This window comes from Camelus dromedarius, chromosome 26, assembly GCF_036321535.1.
Source record: "Camelus dromedarius isolate mCamDro1 chromosome 26, mCamDro1.pat, whole genome shotgun sequence".
Lineage (NCBI taxonomy): Eukaryota > Metazoa > Chordata > Mammalia > Artiodactyla > Camelidae > Camelus > Camelus dromedarius.
The window spans coordinates 9645817-9666615 of NC_087461.1; the positions used below are offsets into that span (position 1 = coordinate 9645817).

Consider the following 20799-nt stretch of genomic DNA (forward strand, 5'->3'; position numbering starts at 1 on the left):
TGCTGAAGCTTCTCCCTGTGAACTTTTACCTTCACATACGCGAGAAAGCGCTTATTGTGGGAAATAAGAAGCATCTCCCTAGGATCAGAATACAGCATCAAATGGTGAAAAATCAAAAGATGGGCACTAGAAAGCTGCCAAAATTAGGTTCAAAGAAAATAGCAAATTAAAAAGCAAATATGAAAGGCTTCTTGTCCAAGATCAGCGGAATGTAAGAATTACGGAAGAAAACCATCTGGAGAGACAGTCTTCCTGTTTAGAAGTTCGGGGTTGTCGGATGAGATAAGGGATGGTAAGAGGACCCAGCGAAGAGCAAAGAATAGCCAGCTAAGGTCAGGAAATGGGGGGAAAACCTAGATATGCATTTAGAAATGGGATCCACAGCTGGCCAGGATGCAGAGGGCCACTCCGAGATCCCATCACGGGCAGAAGAGCACTCAGGCCTCCAACCCCCTGAAAATGTTTTTAAACATAATTAAAATACACACAGCTCTCTCTGTAGGTCTTTCACAGTGGCAATTTTGCCTACATTTGTTAGCTTTTTATTAGTGTCCTCTCCCCCGCTGAACCATAAATCCCCAGACGGTGAGGGCTCTCTCTGCTGATGCTCGCTGCAGCAGCCCCAGTGTCCAGCACAGGATTCGGCTTATCACTGGCGCTGGGTGGCAAGTGAAATTCAGGTCAGATTTATGCCTGGGAGGGGGCCATTGGAGTGGGATTTGACATGTACACAGGGGATGCTCTCCAAAACAGCTCTCCAATCACCTTTCGACAATTACTGAAGTTCCCGAGTCAGGGATCCATTGTTCTGAAGGAACGGAGGAAGTCAGTCTTCAATGACACCCTTTTAAAAAGCCACTGCCACCTGAGAGGAGTCTTGCTTTAGGTAATAATTTAACACCTTACTGTATGGTTAGATGACAGGTAACAGAGAAAAAAACTCTGCAAATGGAAGACAGGATGAGGAGGTACAGAAAGGTGCCAAGGGCAAGGCGGAGGAAAGGAATGCTGGACACAACCCCGCCTCCTTGACCCTGTAGAGGTTTGTGTCCAGCGTGTGTTATCATTTCTCCCACAAAGATGTGTAACTATGATGTTCCCTACAAAAGCCCTCGTTACCTTCTCACCTTACTACTGGCATGTACCCTGCTGCCCATAACATGGATGATTAAAAAAAAAGAATCAACAAAGATTACCAAAGAAAGGCTCAAAGGCTGAAGAACGACTGGCAGTCTATCCATCGTCTTTTTCAATCTTTCATCTTCTCAGCACTCATAACTTACACACACTCCAGTTAAGGACACAGTGAGTGCCAAGCCTCCATTATTTTCAGCCTGATGGCAAACAGCTAAGCCAATCACATTCACAATGAACTGAGAAAGGAGGCTAGCATTTTATCTCTGAGCAGTGCTCTTCAGAACTCTGCCCTACAGAGGCCCGGGGCTTCCCAAGACTTTCATCACAAGGCCCTGTGAGGGCGAGGATGGGAGAAGCGGGGGGGAGCACAGAGAAGGCAGGTTTGCCCCCTCCCCACTTCAGCCACAACCCTGTTTTGCTCTCTCTTCTATGAAGGCTTCTCCTCAAAATTCCATTTGAAGAACCATTTCCCCTGCTTTAAGAAGTGCACAGGAGAGGCCTGGAGGACACAAACATGAACAAGTTGAAATCATCACAGAAGGATAAAGTTCGTCAGTTTACGATCTTCACACAATCTAGTGAAAAAACAGCAGTAAGTTGTCTGTCTCAAAATGACTGGAAGCTAGATGTTGCAACAGACAATTTTTTCCAAAATCCTGAACTTTATATATGAGAGAGTGTAAAAGGATCATTAGACAGGAAGAAGTTAGAACAACTATATAATAGATACAAAGATCCTCAAGATGAAAATAAAATTGGAATAGATGGTATACAGCAGTTCTTGATCCAGCCAGCATTAGTGTATTGATCATCGCATGGGGTTGAGAGCAGCAACACAGTGCGAATTCTCCAAACAGGAGTTCATGGATGGCATGACAGAATTAGGATGTGACAGCATAGAAAAACAAAAGGCCCAGCTACCCAAGATGGAACAAGAATTGAAAGAACCAGGATGATTTAAGGATTTTTACCAGTTTACTTTTAATTTTGCAAAGAACCCAGGACAAAAAGGATTAGATCTAGAAATGGCCATTGACTACTAGAATTTAGTGCTTAATGGAAGATTTAAATTCTTAGACTTATGGAATAAATTTTTCTTGGAAAATCATAAACAATCAATACCAAAAGATACTTGGAATCTTCTTTTAGACTTCAGTTCAATGACTGCAGATGACATGTCGAATTATGATGAAGAAGGAGCATGGCCTGTTCTTATTGATGACTTTGTGGATTTTGCACGCCCTCAAATTGCTGGGACAAAAAGTACAACAGTGTAGCACTAAAGGAAACTTCCAGAATGTACATAGTCTGTACAATAAATACAATGGAAAACTGCACAGTCCATTTCTGCTGGCTGGACTGAACTGAAGATCAATCCTCACAATTCAGACCGAGGGTTGAGACAAAACTTTAAGGATACATCTTGGACCATATTGTATTTCATTCTTCTAATGGTGGTTTGGGCTTGTCTTCTAGTCTGGGCTGCTCTAAACATTTATTATTCCAACATTGTGGATTTCATCTTATATCTGTGGACCATCCTAGTTTATCCTCCCATAAGTCTTAGAAGCTTTATGGTGATTATTTTGAGGTTTCCATTCTTGCATATAAAGCACAATGCTTTCTTCATCGGAAAACAGTTTGGCATAAGAATTAAACGTATGAAGATCAAAAAAAAAAAGAAGTGCGCAGACTCCAGATGGAGAGTGTTCAAACACCTGTGCCTTCTCTGCCACTAAGAGTATACTACACAACTCGAAAAAAAAAGAAATGCTTGTTACAATATCATGTGAATTAATGGCTATTCTAGACAATAGAATTCTAGATAATGTTTCCTTTATTATTCTTATTCATATTTCCAACTTTTCTGTAATATACAATTATTTGTTCATTTATCTCTTACTCTGCTCCTTAAAGGATCAGGCATAGCTTAAACAGTAAAGATAATCAAGTTAGTAGGTGTTTTATTTTGTGTGTATAAATGAACATAAGGAAGTATTAAAGCTGAGTGGTTAACGAAAAAAAAAAAAAAAACAATATCGTGAGAAAACAAGTGAAGAAAATTTCTCTCCTAAGGGGCTTCTCACCTCACCTAAGTTTTTAACGTTTAGGGATTGACCGACTTAGAAAGAGTTTGTGTTCCAGAAGTTTAATTTATAACGGCAAGGCTTTGGAATTCAAGGCTCACTTCTCTACAAAAAAAAAAAAAAAAAAAATGCCATCACGCTGGTCCCAAGGCAGGCAGTGACAGCCCGATGCCCACAAGTCAAGTACAATGTCACTAACACCACTAGAAGGGGAGGGGAAGTCCCCCTTTGCCCCTTATGGCATGCGTCACTGTGGGCCGGTGGGGGTGCCTAACCTCCAGTTAACATGTTATTTCTCTAAAGCAGTTCACCCTGTGATTTGTGACAGGAAAGGAGCTAGTGACAATGGAATGGCATCTCCTCACCCCTCCTGAATGCAGAGTCCAGCCAAGTCCACACCCACCATGGTCAGCGGCTGGCCAGGTGGCCCTGCACTAGTTATTTGCAGGCTGGATAATGCCTGTAAGTCACCACCTGTCACCAGTTCTGAAACACTAACTCATGTTTGTTTGTTTAACCTCCAGTATTTCGTATCATTTTATTATGACAATTGGCACCTAATATAGATCCCAGAAAAGCTGGAGAGGATCTAACACCTAGGCAAAGTAAAAAAAAAAAAAAAAAAAAAAAAAAAAAAAAAATGCTGGCATTGTTCATAAACCCCTCAAAGAGAGAGAGAGAGAGAGGAGAGAGAAAGAAAGGAAAAGAGAACAGAGTGCAACTATCAATAACTTCCTAGGCTGGGCCTGAAAATGAGTTTTTCTTTTTCCTTCATTTGGGCTCATTTGATAAGCTAATGAACTAAAAGAAAAGAATTGGTTTTAATCAAACAATTCTAAAGGATTTCAGAATTTCAACTTAGAGTAATAAACAGATCTGACTCATTTACCATCACACGTTATCAAAACAAGTAAATAAAATATTAATAGTCAATTTTCCACCAAAACTGCTGAGCTGTTCAGAATTCTTGATATCAAAACACATTGTAACTGACTACTTCAATTAAAAAAAAAAAAGCACACACAAAGGAAATGCTTTCCCACAGCACTGAATCATTTAATATGCTAAAATTAAATGAACTGCAAGTAATGAAAACTACCTTTAGGGCAGATATCTTTCCATGTCTTTGCCAAAAAATAGAAATGCTCTTATAGAAGTGTTTTTATCACTTATGAGGAAGGAGGAGGAGGAAGGGGAGAGAGAGGAGGGAAGGAGGATTTCTTCCTATGTGTGAGTTTTGCACTTTATGCATAATTCTACCTTTACAAATACTGTGCCATCAGCTTGTACTGCAATTATCTGCTTACACACCTCCTATTCTAGGAGCTTCTCTGAGTAATGCGGCCGGAGCACCAGTTGAGATTGTGGACACTGGGGGCTCACAGATCTAGGTTCTAGTCCAAGTTCAAGTCCTTGCTAAGTCTTAAAGGGCGAGTTCTCTAAAGGCCGAGTGCTTCATCTAAATAGGGATGATAAATACCTGTCTCATAGGGCTACTTGAGAGGAAATGAAATACACATGTAAAACTGTGTGCCCCGAACACAGCCACATGGGTGATGACGGTGACGATGCCTTTCCCTCTCCAATGTGAGCACAATTCCTTGCACGTAGTAAGTGGCCAACATGTGTTTCTTGAATTGAGTTGACTTGCCCCAGGCCATCTGTCTGATAAAGTCCTACATTTTCTGTCTCAAGAAGATGACCTTCGAGCAAAATCTTACAGAAAATCTGGTGCCTCCACCTGACCACTGCTTGGAGACCCCGGAACGCCTGGTGCATCTCTCTGGGAACTCCTGTCCCACCAGCCAGGACCTGCCTGTGTGCCCTGCCTTCTGAAGCTTGTGGCTTGCTCCTACCTCGGGGAGAATAAATCAGCCTTTCGTGAAACAGAGAGCTCCTTTTTCCCTTGCTTTTCCAGGGTCAGGCATGTGGTAGGAAAATAATAAATGTTTATTCCTGAGCCAAGCGGACGACACCTATAACCACTAACTGAGCCCAGAGAGGGTGGCGTGCTCTCTAAAGGAAGGAGGCAAGGGTTCACATCAGCGCCTCTCTCCACCTTCAAGGCTTGGCGCAAATTCCCCCTCCAGCACTAAGCATAACCAGTCCAACCCCTACTCATCTCTCCCTTTCTGAGTCCTTACTATAAATAGAACATAGTTGCGCATCGGCGTTGGAGGGGGCGTTGGCGGGAGGCGGGGGGGAGGGGAGGGTTATGTTAGTCTTGTTTCCCTCAGACACCCCTGAGTTCTGTGTAGGCAGGATTAACTAATTATAAATTCTTTTGCACAGAACAAGGACATGTAATAGGCAGGAAACAAATATTTGATTGCTTGATTTAGTTCTGTTTTCCAATGTGCTCCAAGTCCTTCTCCAGAATTATCTAATTAATCCGAACTGGATGAGAAGAAAGGCATATTGGATCTGCGCAGCCGGGAGCCAAGTCCTGGCACCCTCTGCGGTGCGAATGCGCAAGGGGCCTTCTCGCCCGCTTCCCGGCACTGCCTCTCTTTGGCAGCCGCTCAAATTTTTGAACTAATGGCTTACCATACAGAAAATTAGCATTTTGCATAAACCAAACACTAACTGCCAACCAAGTCTTCATGGCATCATTAACCAGCAGTAAACTCTACTCTGAGTTCTATTTCCTCTAATTAAGTGGACTGAGAAGTGGTCCCGAGTGCCCCGGAAAGAGGGTGAAGGGATCCAGCATCTTGCCCGGGACCGGATAAACCCACGTGGAAATAACGAGATGCCAGTGCAGCTGAGAGCTGACCACTGCCATTAGGAATGGCCACAGGGTTCTCAGGGTATTAACTGGACACCTCTTTCCTTCGCAAATTCTGCTCTTCTCCCTTTTTCCATATCAAGGGTTCCCAGGGACCACAAACATCATAATCAGCCTCCACAGTTATATAGTCTTTTAACTTTACAAAGTGGTTTCATGTCTTTTTTCACGCCTATGTGACACTTGCAGCCACCCTCCAGACAGGCGGGCAAGATCAGAAACACTGTCTCACTTTGCAGGAGCACAAAGAATCAGAGCAGCTGGTGCAAGGTCACAGACAATGAACAGTGGAAGGGGGACCAAACAGCCTCGCCTCCCCGCCCCCCAGCGGCTGACCAGTGGGCTGCCACAGAGTCGCAGCCCTGTCCCACACAGGGGACAGGGGAGATGGCACCTCTGCAAGGCAGCACTGTAGGCTTCTCAAGAAGAGACTGGGTGTCCCTGAAGACAACACTGTCACTCGAACCCCTCATCTTAATCGATGTGTCTCACCATATTGAAGGCAAGTCTCCATCCAACACGGCTGACTGGGAGCCAGTCATGGTGTTCTAATCTTTGTTCCTGCTGTCAGGGTGACATATGAAGGAAATATGACTGAAGTGACAGGATGAAAACAAAGCTAGTGGCTGGTGTGAGACACACAGACAGGGTGTTAGCCCCACACTCACTGCAACTGGGTCAAGTTAACACCTCTTTTTTCCCCCCTACATATGCAGTGTGGAAAAGCTATTTATAAAATGTTTTTAAATATTTAGGACCAAATAAATCAATATTGTTGGGAAACACTTACTCGGACCAGAACTCATTTACTTGCCCGAGTCCCACGTGGATAACAGAACGGAGACTACATCAGGACGACCCCAGCCCAGGAATAACACAGGTGTTCTGCCCTGCTGTCCGGAACGCCCACCCAGGCCTGCTTTCGTCTGCACACTGGCTGGTGACCCAGCAGGAACAGTATAATGGCCCAAGCTCATAAGAGTAGCCTTGGGAATAATATTCAGAACCGATGGAACAAAAATTGGCCTTTCAGAAATTACCTGACTCTGCAATTCACTTTGCTGCTTCAGGCGAAGATTTTCAGGTGTATCTGCCACCGTAGTGAAGGACTGCTTTGGGTAGTGTCTGTGGAGAAATTGTTTTAAAGAACATAATTAACACCATTGTCTTATTCTTTCCTTCTGTCACAATGGAGGAGGCGTCTCTCCTCTTAGCTGAGGTCATTTCTCTGTCATTCATCCAGGTCCCAAACCCTCCTCCATTCTCATGACCCTCTGTGACCCAGTTATCCCCACCATCTCCCAAAATGTCACCCTGTTCCATTAGCACCTCTGCCCCATTAGCTACTTCCCGCCAGCATCGGAGCACGCTCAAGGCTCTCCTGACTTCCCCGAGCCCTCCCTCCACCCACACCACTCCCGCATGTGGTCCTCAAATCTGTTCTTTCAGCCAAAGTTCCGTACAAAGAGGCTTGCTCTCAGTCTCTGCTCATCTCTTCCAACTCTGCCATCAACTTTGTGCATTCTAGCTCCTGTTTCCAGACGTTTCTCTGGATAAAGTTATAATGACTTCCTGTGGCACAGAGGACTCAACAGACATTTTTTTGGTCTTCCTCTTGCTTCGGCTCTCCTCCACCTTGGAACATCCTCCTCCTTGATTTCTATGTCTGCACACACTCCTGGCCTGGCTTCTCCACACCAGCTGTTCCGTCTCATCTACTGTGGTCTCCTCTCTGCCCATCCTCCTTTGAGGGTCTCACACAGGCTTTCTTCTCTCCTCAGTGAACACCTGGGTGATAACCTGGGTGATCCCATTCACCCTCACAGCTTCGGGTACCATCTATATGCCTGTTGACTGCTCCTAGATCTATATCTTGAGCTGAGCTTTCCCTATTGCATTTCAGGTCCATTGGCATTTCCACTGGTGTATACCCCATACGCACTACAAATTCCAACAGTCTGAAACCCAACTGGCCATCACCCCACCACAACCCCAAAACCAGTTCTGCGTGCTATATCCTCTCTTTCATTTATTAGTGCCCAGGTGCTCACGCCAGAAACCAGGGAGTAATCCTGACCCCTCACACATCTAATCAATCATCACCAAGTCTATCTCCTAAATATGTCTTGATTATATTTACTTCTCTGTCTCCACTGCATTTTTTCATTTTAGGTCACATTTATCTTTTAGATGACTGTGACACTTGCCAGCCTGTCTAATCCAACTTGCCAAAGCAGACATTCTAAAATGCCAATCTGATCACATGACTCCTCTGAGTAAAACCTTTCCATGGCTTCCCACAGATCTGAGAAAACAGTCCAGCCTCCTGTCCCCCGAGGCCCCCATGATCAGCCTCCTGCAGACTTCCTGCTCACACCACATGCTCTGGCCATGGAGTTAACCCTTCTCCTTCCCACCTCTTCCCCCACATGCCTTTCCCCAGCCTGGAACACCCTACCGCTCTGGCAAGCTCCTCTTTATCCCTTAGGCCTTGCCTTAGATTTCACTTTCTCTGGGAAGCCTTCCTGGTCTCTCAGGTGTGCCCTGGAAGGTACTTTCCTTCTCATTATGATTTTTATCACATCCATTTGTACGTTCCCATTGACATGTCTCTGTCTCACAGCACAAGGAAAGTCCCGTGGCAGCAAGAACAGGCTATCTTGTTCCTTGTCAGAGCATATTCAGCACCTACCAGTGTCTAGCTCATTGAATGACTTCAATAAATATTTGTGGAAAGAAGAAAAGAGAGGAGGGAGGAGGGTGGGAGGGTTGGGGAGATAAGAAGCCACATGACATAGCACACGTCAGGCTACAGCAAAGCTTCACCATGTTGCATCATATGTAATCACATATATGCAAACACACAGGCCCTCCTGGTGGTGCAGGGAGGCAGCTACTCCCCACGGGTGGTTAGTGACCCCAGCAAGTGCCTCTGCCCCACTCACTGCTCCCCCCACCAGTGCACACTGAGGGCACACCTCTAGCTGCTGTGACTCTGTCACCACCAAGCTGTGGGGCTCAGAGCCTCCTTCCCCCATTTCCTTCTCCCTGGCCCCACCTCAAGGTGATGTCCACTCTCTGTCTCTCCCCGTGGTTTCTCAAAGGTCCTCTAAGCCTCACTATTTCACCATAACTTTCTTGCCTTCTTAGAGGGGATACAAACCTAATTAAATTTTGTCATGATAACTTAGGATCATCTAAAAAGATGTCATCAGATCATGATACAAGACAGCAGTGCCTTCAACATTTTCAAAGGTTGGGATGACCTTGGTCGCAGGGGATCACTGTACTTTTACGTCTGTTGGACTGACAAGAGGGTGTTTCTCTCACACAGCAGTCAGCCCGGCACAGGCTTCTTCCCTTCTGGTTTCCTTCTTCCAACCCAGGCTAAGAAACTAGAGAGTAGTCGAGTTTAATGAATTGTTGGTAAAACTAGAGTTACTGATTCAAATGGGGAAGCTGTAATAGGCAAGATCTCTCCCTCTTCTTAACCTTAAGTCAGACTTTGCATCAGCCACACCCTCTGGGGGCCACTGGTTTGTTGTTTTTTTTTTTTTTTTTTCACTTTATTGACGTATATTTGACTTACAATGTTATATTGCTTTTGGGTGATTCAATATTTTTGTAGATTATTTGGGGGCTCCTTTGGAACTGTGCTCCAGGCAGGTGGAGCTGGACAGACACCTTCAGTGTGTTCCATAACGTTGGCAACTCAATCTTGGAAAGCTGAATTTTACTGGACTTTAAAATGTAGCCACTATGAATGTACTGCTATACTTCAAAGTGAAAATAACAACTCTGCACATTTTTTAAAAATACATGCTGCAGAGTAAAGTTTCACAGAGATTTTCTGGAGTTCCACAATATTTAATTCAAAAATTTTATGTATGTATTTTAATGACTTTTAAAACTGTAATTAAAATCTACTCTGATGTGTTATGGAAAGTTTAACCAGTTGAGATCATACTATACTACCCTTCAGGTTAACTCAGTTTAGGGGCAGACTTTGAGGGGACAACCTTCTCCTATCATGTATGTTTAATTAAAATTATATTTAAAAATTAAAAATTACATTTTTAATTAAACATAAATTATATATCAAACAGGATTTTTAAGTAGACATAATTTTTAAATTAAACAGAATTTTTAATTAAATGGCATCCTGAGTGGAAAAATGAACTGTTGGGGGTACAATTTGCAACAGCTTCTGTGTATGTACATGAATTTCTTCTGCACCAGGCAAAAATAATTTCTACTTTGATACTAACAAAACGTCACTTGCCACTCATACCTCTCATTTCAAAGTTATTGTTTCATGAACATAATTATTCTCACCATTTGACTTTATAATGGGAAAAGGTGATAGACTTCAACTTTTAAAAATACATGCATATAAATAAAATACCACTTTAATGTGTTTGATTTTGACAACCCATGCTAAGTTCTGTTTGGAACAAGGCTTTACACTGAAAAGAAAAACAAACTGAAAAGCTTCTACTATGTTTCTTTTTTTCTTTTTTAGAAGACATATGCTGCTCACCCGATGGCCAAAGCAGCAAACTTACTAATACGCCAGGCAATTATATTGAGGACTATACACAGATTACAATGCTTTGTATTTTTTCCCAATATCCTTCTCAATTCTAAAATGTAATGAATTTGTAATAGTGGGTAATAAAACCTTCTCTAAAGATGCATAACAAGAAGAAAATGTCCAAATCCAAATGTTTGATCCAGAAGAAACCATTTAATTTAGTACTAATAACCAAAACAAAAAATGCTGAGGAAGGAAGGGATTCTTGTCTGAAACTACCAGGAATCAGGAGTTACTGTTTAATACTGGCTTAAAACCTAAGATGTGGACCACAGTTCTTTTCAGAGCTAGCAAAATTCAAGCGAGTAAGGTCTTGGGAAAGCAATGTCTAATAATCAAAGGGGAGTGGAATGATCTCATGAGTTGGAACCACGAGACCCAGAAGGAGTAAGTGTAACCACAGACACGGCAGCACACACTCTTTATATTAAAGATAATAACAGTAACATCTGGAGAAGCCTAGTTAATTTTGCCAAACTGGACATATCTGAAAACCCTGGATTTCTCAGTATCACGTCCATGTGACAATGCCCATCTAGACTAATCCAACAATATTCTGCTCTGAAGTCATAGTCTCAACTTGCACTCACTCCCCACCCCACCTGCAAAAGAACACCAAAAAAAAAAAAAAAAAAACAAAAACAAAACCAGAAATAAACTGAGGGCTCAGTGGTCCTTCACAGGATCATAGGAATGGCAAAGCAAAGCATTTTAAAACTAAGTGACGGTACTATACAGTTAATCCTAGCTCTTCTCAAATACCGCACCTAAGTGGTTGTAGAAGGTCTTCCTAAAACAAATGCCTTGAATAGAAAGCGTAAGGAGAGACGATTTCTTCACTAAGCCTAGAGAAAGAATGACATTTTTTTTCCTTTCTCATATTAGGGGTCAGAACACAGGGCAGAAGGTGTGGGGGCATGAAAAATGGATGTTCCAAGGGAATCAAGAAGAAAGTTCTTAAAAAATACAAAAGAAGGGAGTGGGTGAGTTGGCCCATTAATAAATTTCCTGGAAAATAAAATAAAATCTTGGAACTATGACAAATAACACATTGGGAGCTGGTGGAAAAGATGTGAAGAATATCGTGAAATGTTTAAGCAGCATAAACAGAGCCTCTTAGCTGAAATACGCAGGAATTGGATGACGTATATGTGTCAAGATTAGGCTGACAGCTGCAACAAATCCAGATTTCCATGAAATGCTACATTAAAAATAAATTAAAGAGAAAGAATCCAGGTAGTTACAGAAGACTTACAACTGAAACAGCAAAGTTAGGTCGCAGAGAGGACCATCCAATTTTTTTTTATCTCTGTGAGATTCGGCTGATAAAGGAAGAGTGATATGCAAGCCAGGAGACCAGAGCCGGGCAGAGTGAGGATGTAGTGTTATTTAATACGCTTGTGCATGGCCACCACCGTGGAGAGAGTAACGAGAAAGAACACCCCCGGAGGAGAGCAGGAGTCCACGGCTCTCACTGAGCATCCAGAGCCCAGGGGTCACGAGAGTGCTGGAGTCAGATGGCCAGAGTAGGACCTGGCTCTTCCACCTACTGTGTGCCTTTGGGCAGGTTTCTTAAGCTCTCTGAACTCAATTCACTCAACTGTAAAATCAGCATCATAATGGCACTTCTTAGGCTTGTTGCAAAATGAACGTCTGTAGAGCATTTCAAACAATGTCTAGGGCTCATAGTAGGCACTCAATAAAGTATTATTAATAACAAATTATTGTTATTATTACTGTTACTTCTAGTACGACTTTCTTTTTGCTTTACTGCAAAGTGACTTAACCTTTGTGTCTCATTGCCTTCATTGCCTTCATCTACATTACAGAGATAAATACTCCTAGCTTGCTAGAAACACAAGAGCTTTATAAATGGAAAACTATGAATGTGACATATTAGTAAACCACTTATATATATAAAGCTAAGATCATTATGAATTTATTTATTGTCAATCCTGTAGTTAATACAGTGGTTCTCAACCACTGTCCCTGGAAGACATTTGGCTGCCACAACTTGGGGAGGAAGTGAGGAGGCAGGTGCTACTGGCATCTAGTGGGAAGAGGCCAGGGATGTTGCTAAACATCCTACAATGCACAGGACCACCCCCAACTCCCGCTGCAAGAAAGATTTACCCTGTCCAAAATGTCAGCAGTGCTGAGGCTGGGGAACCCTAAATAATAGGTCTAAATCTCTAATATTATAAGAGGCCACTAATTTTAAGACTGCTAGCTGTTCCCAACCAATCTCCAATCTTTTTGTTTTTTTCATTCTCATCTGCCTGGCAAAGCTAAACGGCCTGCCATCTCCCCTCACTCCAGGACCACAGGGTGGGTTGGTTCCTCCTGGGTCTCCTCCCTCACCAGCACTCATGTCTACCCTCTCCAGCCTTCTGTTTCCTGACCACTATTACAGTTCTGCTCAAACTAGAAAGTCTGAGAGCAGAACTCAGGTGTCAAAAGCATTTGTTATGATATCATTATCTCCCGATGGGCCCTAGGCAGAAAAGCGTAAAGACAGCAGGCCCGAATGCTGTATATACGACAGGCCAGCTTCCAAGGCTGGCCCTTGGCTGGTGTTGAGGACCTTGGATCTGGGGAGGATTCCCGCCACCATCGGTTGAGAATAGTGGAGCACTGTGCATGAGCCATTTGTACAAACAATACAGCTGATGTGAACACTCGCCTTCCTCCTGGGAGTCTGGAATTAGGGTGCATGCCAGGCAGTGATGCCTCTGTAAATAGCTCCGGGGTAAAAACCCTGGGAGTTGATTCTCTAACGAGTTTGGCTGGTTGGCCACATTTGACACATGCTGTCACAGCTCACTGCTGGGGGAACTAAGCATGTCCCGTGTGACTTTCTGGGAGAGGGCCCTGGAAGCCTGTGCCAGGTTTCCTCTGGACTCTGCCCCATGTGCCTTCTTCCTTTGCCGGCCTTGCTTTGTATCTGTTCACCGTAATAAATCACAGCCAGAATATGACTCTGCACTGAGTCCTGGAGACCTTCTAGAGAATCATCAAACCTGGGGGTGGTCTTGGGACCCTAGGCCCTCTTCTGCCTAACAACTTACCATTCATGAAAGAAGGGTATTAACATTTTTAATATATCGTCTACTAAGAAAATGCAACTTTATCTCTTAAGAACATTTAAAAGGCAAAATTTATCTAAGCTGGCTCTTCCTCTCTGCCTTTCTGAGTTTGGTGAGGACTTGATGACTTTTCTTTGGACCTTCTTTTTATGCTCTGATTTTAACCAAGGAAGTAATTTTATCCAAGGGCCAAGATCGTAACCATATTAGATGGTGGAGAGATGAGAGAAGGTTTGAACAGAATTTTAAGTACTTCTCCCAAATCTGAACAATGCCATCTTGTAAGCAACAATAACTGTTTCACGTCATTCAAAATTATCTTTAAAGAATAAAAAATAAAACATTTGAAAGTATCCAGACCCTGAGAGAGATTATCACCCTCAGGTCCTCTGTGAAGCTACTTATAAAAGATGCACTTTAGCAAGAAAGAAAGTAATTCCAGAAGCACAGGCTAAAATGCAAAAAGGAATGGTAAGCAAATATAATGGTACGTGCAGTGCAAACATACAGGCACACACACACCCACATACACACAACACTGTGTGGAGTAAGACAAAACTAAAGTACTAGACAACGAGGTGAGAGAACACTATGAGAATAACGCACTCTACATCTCATTAGTATTCATGAGAAAGGTTAAGACGTTATTGAAATTTAAACTGTGCTTCAATAAATATGATAAAAGTCTATAGGTAACCGCAAAGAATGGAAGTATAGCACACAAATTCAAATCCTATAGAAGGGGGGAAGAAGGTCAACCTTTATAGAAGTACCAAAACTCTTAATAAAATATAAAAAAAAAAAAAGGAAAGAGAATGGAAAGAAAAAGAAACATAGAATAAATGAGACAAATAGAAATTTAACAGTTGGGAAAAACAATTCAATAGTAACATAAATGTAAATGAGTTAAATCTGCTGGCTAAAAGATTGAGATACAGTCAAATTTTTTAACTCCACTATAGAATGGCTATATTAAAATGAGACAAAACATACTTTTAAAATAAAGGCATTATTAAGAACAGAGATACTACACAGTGATGAAGGCTCAGTTCACAAAAAAGCATCATCTTAAATGTAAATTTTTTAAATATGCATGTGTGTATATATACACATATATGGAGAAAGAGAGAGAGAAGGAGAGAGATTGACTGTGTGCACGAGCATGCAAAATTGATAAGACAGGGAAAACCAGCATATTCACCAACATGGCGAGAGGTTTCAACACCCTTCTCCCATTTATTGCCAGATCAAGCAAGCAGAGCAAGATGAGTAAATATATCAAATATGTGAAATATGGAATTTGTGACAATAACGCTAGTAACGTCTCCACACAGGGATGGTTTTCAATCTGTCTCACAACCAGTACATCATGGGCACCCAAAAATCCAAAGAGCTCTCAGAGCCAACCTGGCCGTGAACCACTGGCAGGACTCACCAGTGTGTACCAAGGACCACCAGTCTGCCTTCAAGGCAGGAAAAAGCAGGATGCCATATGGAATGACAGTAGAATCATAAAAAGAATGGAAACCCGTCTCTTGTAATATCGACTCTTTATATGTGGATCCTGCCCCATCGGAGCGAGTTTCCCTGAGGATGCCTGCATCGGAGCCCAGAGGTAGCGAGAAAAGAAAACAGCATGAAATGGGGGTGGGGACAGAGGGACAGGATGAAAAGAGAAGGGGAGAGAGAAAGACTGGAACCCAGAGTGGGATTCTCCATCATACACTAAGTGTGGGAAACAACTATTAACACTGCAACGACCCGCAGGAAGAAAAAGCCTCGAGCAGGAGGGGCCCAAGCAGCCACCTGTTGTGCACAGAGAGGTTTCTAATGGCAAAGGAACAACAGGGACAAAGTCAGCATGAGGACACACAAGTCAGGCACAGCTATGAAGCCTGGATCAAACCAGACCTACTCGGGGAGGGACAGGGGACCCTGGGAAATGGGAGATGGAGCAGCTCCAGACAGAATATGAACTGGTGCACTTATATCCACATTGTGCTATGTTCCCCCCAAAACTAAAATGCTAACAGATTTGTTTAAGGAAGACCTCCTCCATTGCCTAGAAAGCCTGAATTAAAACTGAAGCCAGCTCCAAACTGCCGCATGCCTTCCCGAGTAAACACTTTTGCAGCCTGAGCACACTGCCAGACGCACAGGGCAGTTTCTCCTGCCATTGTCTCCCTCACCGGGAGCCCAAATCTCAGGGGGCCCAAAAGCCCTAAGCCAAGTACTGGGCTTCCTTGATTCTTCAAGGGCAAAGCATGTCCGCATTTACATTCCTGATCTCCGTTTATATTTCCTCCCCCAAAAGACTATCTTAAAACTCATTCACTGTATTGGAAGGATTTTATTTGTTAGTTTAAGAGTGATAATGGAAAATGGCATATTATACAAGAGAAGGAGAAAACCTGGAAGTTTTTTCCCTTGAATAAAAAAGTTCCTAGGAAATTTCATAACTATTAATAATTTGCAAAAAAAAAAATCCTACTTTGGTTATCTTTTCAGGTGTGTAAAATGGTATAAATAAAGTAATTCTCATATCAAATGCTTTTAAGACTTCAGTAATAAACATGAGCAAGTGAACAATTCTACCTTATTTATATTATTTCTTATTTCTGATTTTCCCGTCTGAGTGCTGCCAGGGAAATTAACATTTAATGGGGTAGAGGCATTTTCAGACAATATCCTTTTCACATGTTGGGGACAATCGGGTGTTTGCTACCTAATAGAGCACCCAATTAAGTAAAAATCTGTTAGTGTCTGTCTGATTAACACTATTCAACCTCAGCTGAAGACATATTATAATTTTACTCGTGACAGTTTTATTCCAGCATCTTCAAGTCTAACGTGCATCCTTCACCCACTCACTATGTCACCGATGTGATGTCTGTCCATGAATTTCCCTTCACAGCCACCATCTCATTCTTAATTCTACCACGAATCTGCTTCCCTGTAGCACCTCCATAAACAACTCACCTGTAATGCCACTGGTTGCAAAACATCAATTTGTATGATTCAGGAAAAAAAAAAAAAAAGATGGTGAATTAGAGCTAGTAAGTGGGGGATGCTCTTCAGAAAAAAGGCTTATCAGAGCTGCTGGTAGACCACATAAAAGCAAAAAATGTATTATGATAATGTGGGCCTCCCATCCGTGAAATACAAGCCCAGCTGAAAGGAGGTACAGAAAGCAAACCCCTGACTCTCAAAAGGGCAGTCAGTAACCTAATGATTTACCAAACTGTCTTTCTGGCTGTAACGGTCAAAAACTTGCCACCCTCTGGTTTATTTCCTCAGTGGAACTCCATTATAACCTCTACCGTGTATTCACGAAAGAGGGCGTTATCCAAGGGGTGACCCAGTAAACCTACCACACTATGAAATGCTTATCAGCTATTGGATTTCGAATTGTCACCTAGATTTTGAATTACAGTGTAAAAGATGGGAAGTTAATGCACACACACACACATATGCATGAGCACACACACGTGTGCATGCGCGCACACACACACACACTTCTAGATGCTGTTTAAGAAAAACAGAAGCTGATGGAGGAGAGTCTGTGCCCTAAGCCATCGCTGTTGTTGACCGTGGGAACGTACAAACAAGGGTGCACGTGGGGCTGGGCAGCTCTGGGATCTGCACCCAGGAGCACCAAAAGGCACTGGGGATTAGGGCCAAGAAGAACACGTGCAGATCTGGGACTCAAGTACCTAAGGCATTACCATGGACTGAAAAATGTTAAAAACAAAGTTTATGGGAAAACATTAGAAACAAACCAAAAAAAGATCAGATGATCTTCCTTTGCTAAAAATAATAATAAATATAGTACCTAGAGTAAATGCTCAGTATCAGTAAAAATAATTATTTAAAGCCTAAAGAGGAGGGGAGGGTGTAGCTCAAGTGGTAGAGCACTTTTTAGCAAGCATGAGGTCCTGGGTTCAATCCCCAGCACCTCCTCTAAAAAAAAAAAAACCTAATTACCTCCCCCTGTCAAAAAATAAATAAATAAATAAATTTTTTTAAATAAAAAAATATATATAAATAAAGCCTAAAGAAGAGGGGGAAGCATAAGATAATTTTTTTTTTTAGAAAGATCTATGCAAACCTAAAAATGTGATGTTACATCCAGCTGTGTATTTTTGGTAAGAATGTTAATAGTCTCACAGATAAATGTATGGACCCAAAACAAGTCAAATAAATTGTGAGAAACTAATGAGAAGAACCACCACCACCACCACCACCTCTGGCATAAGGGTCTGTTCTCTGCCCACGTGCTCTGCTCAGACATCACGAACCACACCACTCCTCCCAAAGGGTCCAGAAAAGACCCCACGTTCTTCTTGATGTGGTACTCCAGGCAGCCACCGCCAAACATCCTGGACCACAGGCTCGATCTCCTCACCCTCTATAGATTCTGCTTACTTGATAATGTGAAGATCGGTTGTTTCCTAACTCTTCAGTCTATGGAAGTGATATCAGGAAACTGAAATCCACTTAACCATCGGCCTCCACTCCTCCACTCTGCAATTAGAGAGATGCTCTTAAGGAGCAGGGGAACTCTTCAACACATTTCAGTTTGTTCAGTGCCAAATCATGTACTTAAAATTCATTTGCTGTGGTTTCAGAATAGGCCTGGGGGACAAAAAGGAAACTGTACCCAAATCAGCATTTTTTCAATACCAGTGTGTGTTAAAGAAAATAAACTCATTGTCGGCTACATCACCAACTATTCAGTGTCCCTGCCTGTCCCCCTTGCCTCTTCAAAACAATTCTCTAAGCAAGCCACACTCCTTTCCCAGGTACCTCAGGCAAAGTCTAAGCACAAAACAGATCAACCCTTCTCTAAATGTACTTTTTTCTGGCTATTGATTATATAATTAAATGAAAACCCAATACAGGTCATTACACTGCTGCTGTGTCCAGTGCCTTAGAGGAAGAGAAAGATGTGCAGCTTTAAACCTTTCCATCACAGGTTAATGGCACAAGAAGAAAAGAGGGACTTTGTGAAAGGTCTGAATAAAGCGCTGTATTTTAAAAGGAGTAGTCATTACCTACAAAATTGTACGTATTCACTTCAATATGTTTGACTCAAGTGGCAAACAAAGCATCTCCCACCCAAAGCCCAAAGGAAATATTTTTAATGTACATAAATACATATATAAACAGATACTATACATACAGAGAGAGAGAGAGAGAATTTTAGTTGTTTAAAAGCACCAACTGTAGAGAGAAGAGGTTAAAGATACCTTAGCTCACAGTCAACAGATGAGGTCAGAACAGTCTACCAGATTTAAGGGGGCTCTGGAAACGTCACCAGGGACACCAGGCTACTTGAAGAACTGCTTTTTTTTTTTAACTGAGATACAGTCATTTTACAATGTTGTGTCAAATTAGAGTGTAGAGTACAATTTTCCAGTTATACATGAACATGCATATATTCATTGTCACATTTATTTTTTTGCTGTGAGCTACCACAAGATCTTGTATATATTTCCCTGTGCTGTACAGTATAATCTTGTTTACCTATTCTACATTTTGAAATCCCAGTCTGTCCCTTCCCACCCTCCACCCCATTGGCAACTACAAGTTTGCATTCTATGCCTATGAGTCTGTTTCTGTTTTGTATTTATGTTCCTTTTTTCTTTTTTCAGTCCACATATAAGCGATCTCTTATGGTATTTTTCTTTCTCTTTCTGGCTTACTTCACTTAGAATGACATTCTCCAGGAGCATCCATGTTGCTGCAAATGGTGTTATGTTGTCGGTTTTTATGGCTGAATAGTATTCCATTGTATAAATATAATCATGTTTTTGCTTCTTCATTATCAGTGCATGAATTGTTATACCAGTAAATAAATATGAATTTCTTTTTCACATTATCTTTTCATTTTTGATGTCTAGTGTTGTAATATGTACAGTATCTACAGTGCTTTATATCATGTAAGACCATTCTGATGTAGGTACTGACAGATAATTCATCTTACAAACAGATGACATAAACTTACTGCATCAATAAATACAATATAGTACTTTGTATTTTCTCTTCCTTATGATTTTTTTTAATAACACTGTCTCTTCTCTAGCAGCTTTAACATAAGAATACAGTATACAATACAAATAACTTACAAAATACATGTTGATCAACTGTTACTGGTAAGGCTTCCAGTTAACAGGAGGCTATTAGTGGTTAACTTTGATGGGGAGGGGCCTAAGTCATACATGAATTTTCAACCACACAGGGGTTCAGTGCTCCTAACCGTCAGATTGTTCAAGGGTCAAGTGCATTTTAAAATAACTAGAAAGATACTTACAGAGAGAGCCATTTTGCATACCTTTACTGTGAAAGATCGAACACTAATAACTACTTAACATTTATTGGACTCCTACTATCGTGTCAGGCATTACTCCAAGGACTTGCATTCAATATCTCACTTAATCATCCCAACAACCCTGTGAGGCAAGTCCTCTTATCACACAGCTGGCAAGTGCTGGACACAGAAATCTAACACAAGTCTGCCCTACCAATGGTCTGTGTGTACCAGAGCCCACTCACGCTGGCTTATGAGAGCCAATCGTTAAATTTTGGGTAGTCTCGTGGGCAAGTTGCTAAATGCAGCCATTTTAAAATACTAAGTTACATAAACTTAAAAGTTTAAATATATTATAGTGCAAGCAAAGGTAATAAAGACTCAATCTCATCCTTTCCTATTTAACTACACTGTGTGTTGTTATCTGTGCTCTTGGGGTTATTTGCAACTATTGCGCTGTAAAGGAGAACATATTATGTGTGCTGTTGTGTGGCTCTTCCCAACTCCACGTTCTGTGATGTCTGGTTCCTGGCTTGCAATTAACCATCGTGGGAGTCTCTTCACTACGGAAAATGGCAAACGCTGCAAATCAGGCCTTCTGTTCCGAGGGAGCCAGTTGTTAAACATTTGCCAGCACCCCCCAGATTCCTCCTGCAGCCCACAAGCTCTTAGATCTGAAATTTTCTCTTCCACCTGATAAGCATTATACATTAATTTTGATTAACAAAAACAAATGGCTTTCACAGACAGGCTTGGCTTTTACTTAGAAAATTAAACCACATGAAAAGTAGAAGTAG

General features: G+C 41.9%; 1 protein-coding gene and 1 pseudogene across 2 annotated transcripts in view; one reads left to right on the forward strand and one right to left on the reverse strand.

Annotated features, from left to right (window-relative positions):
• Nucleotides 1-20799, reverse strand: part of NEBL (nebulette) — a 310416-nt gene that overhangs the window by 188191 nt on the left and 101426 nt on the right. For both annotated transcript variants that reach the window (XM_031444722.2, XM_064479371.1), the window contains exon 3: nucleotides 7053-7137. In XM_031444722.2, the coding sequence (XP_031300582.1) occupies nucleotides 7053-7137 (85 nt within the window). The remainder of the gene's footprint in view (nucleotides 1-7052; nucleotides 7138-20799) is intronic.
• LOC105084923 (DCN1-like protein 1) lies at nucleotides 1635-2812 on the forward strand (annotated as a pseudogene).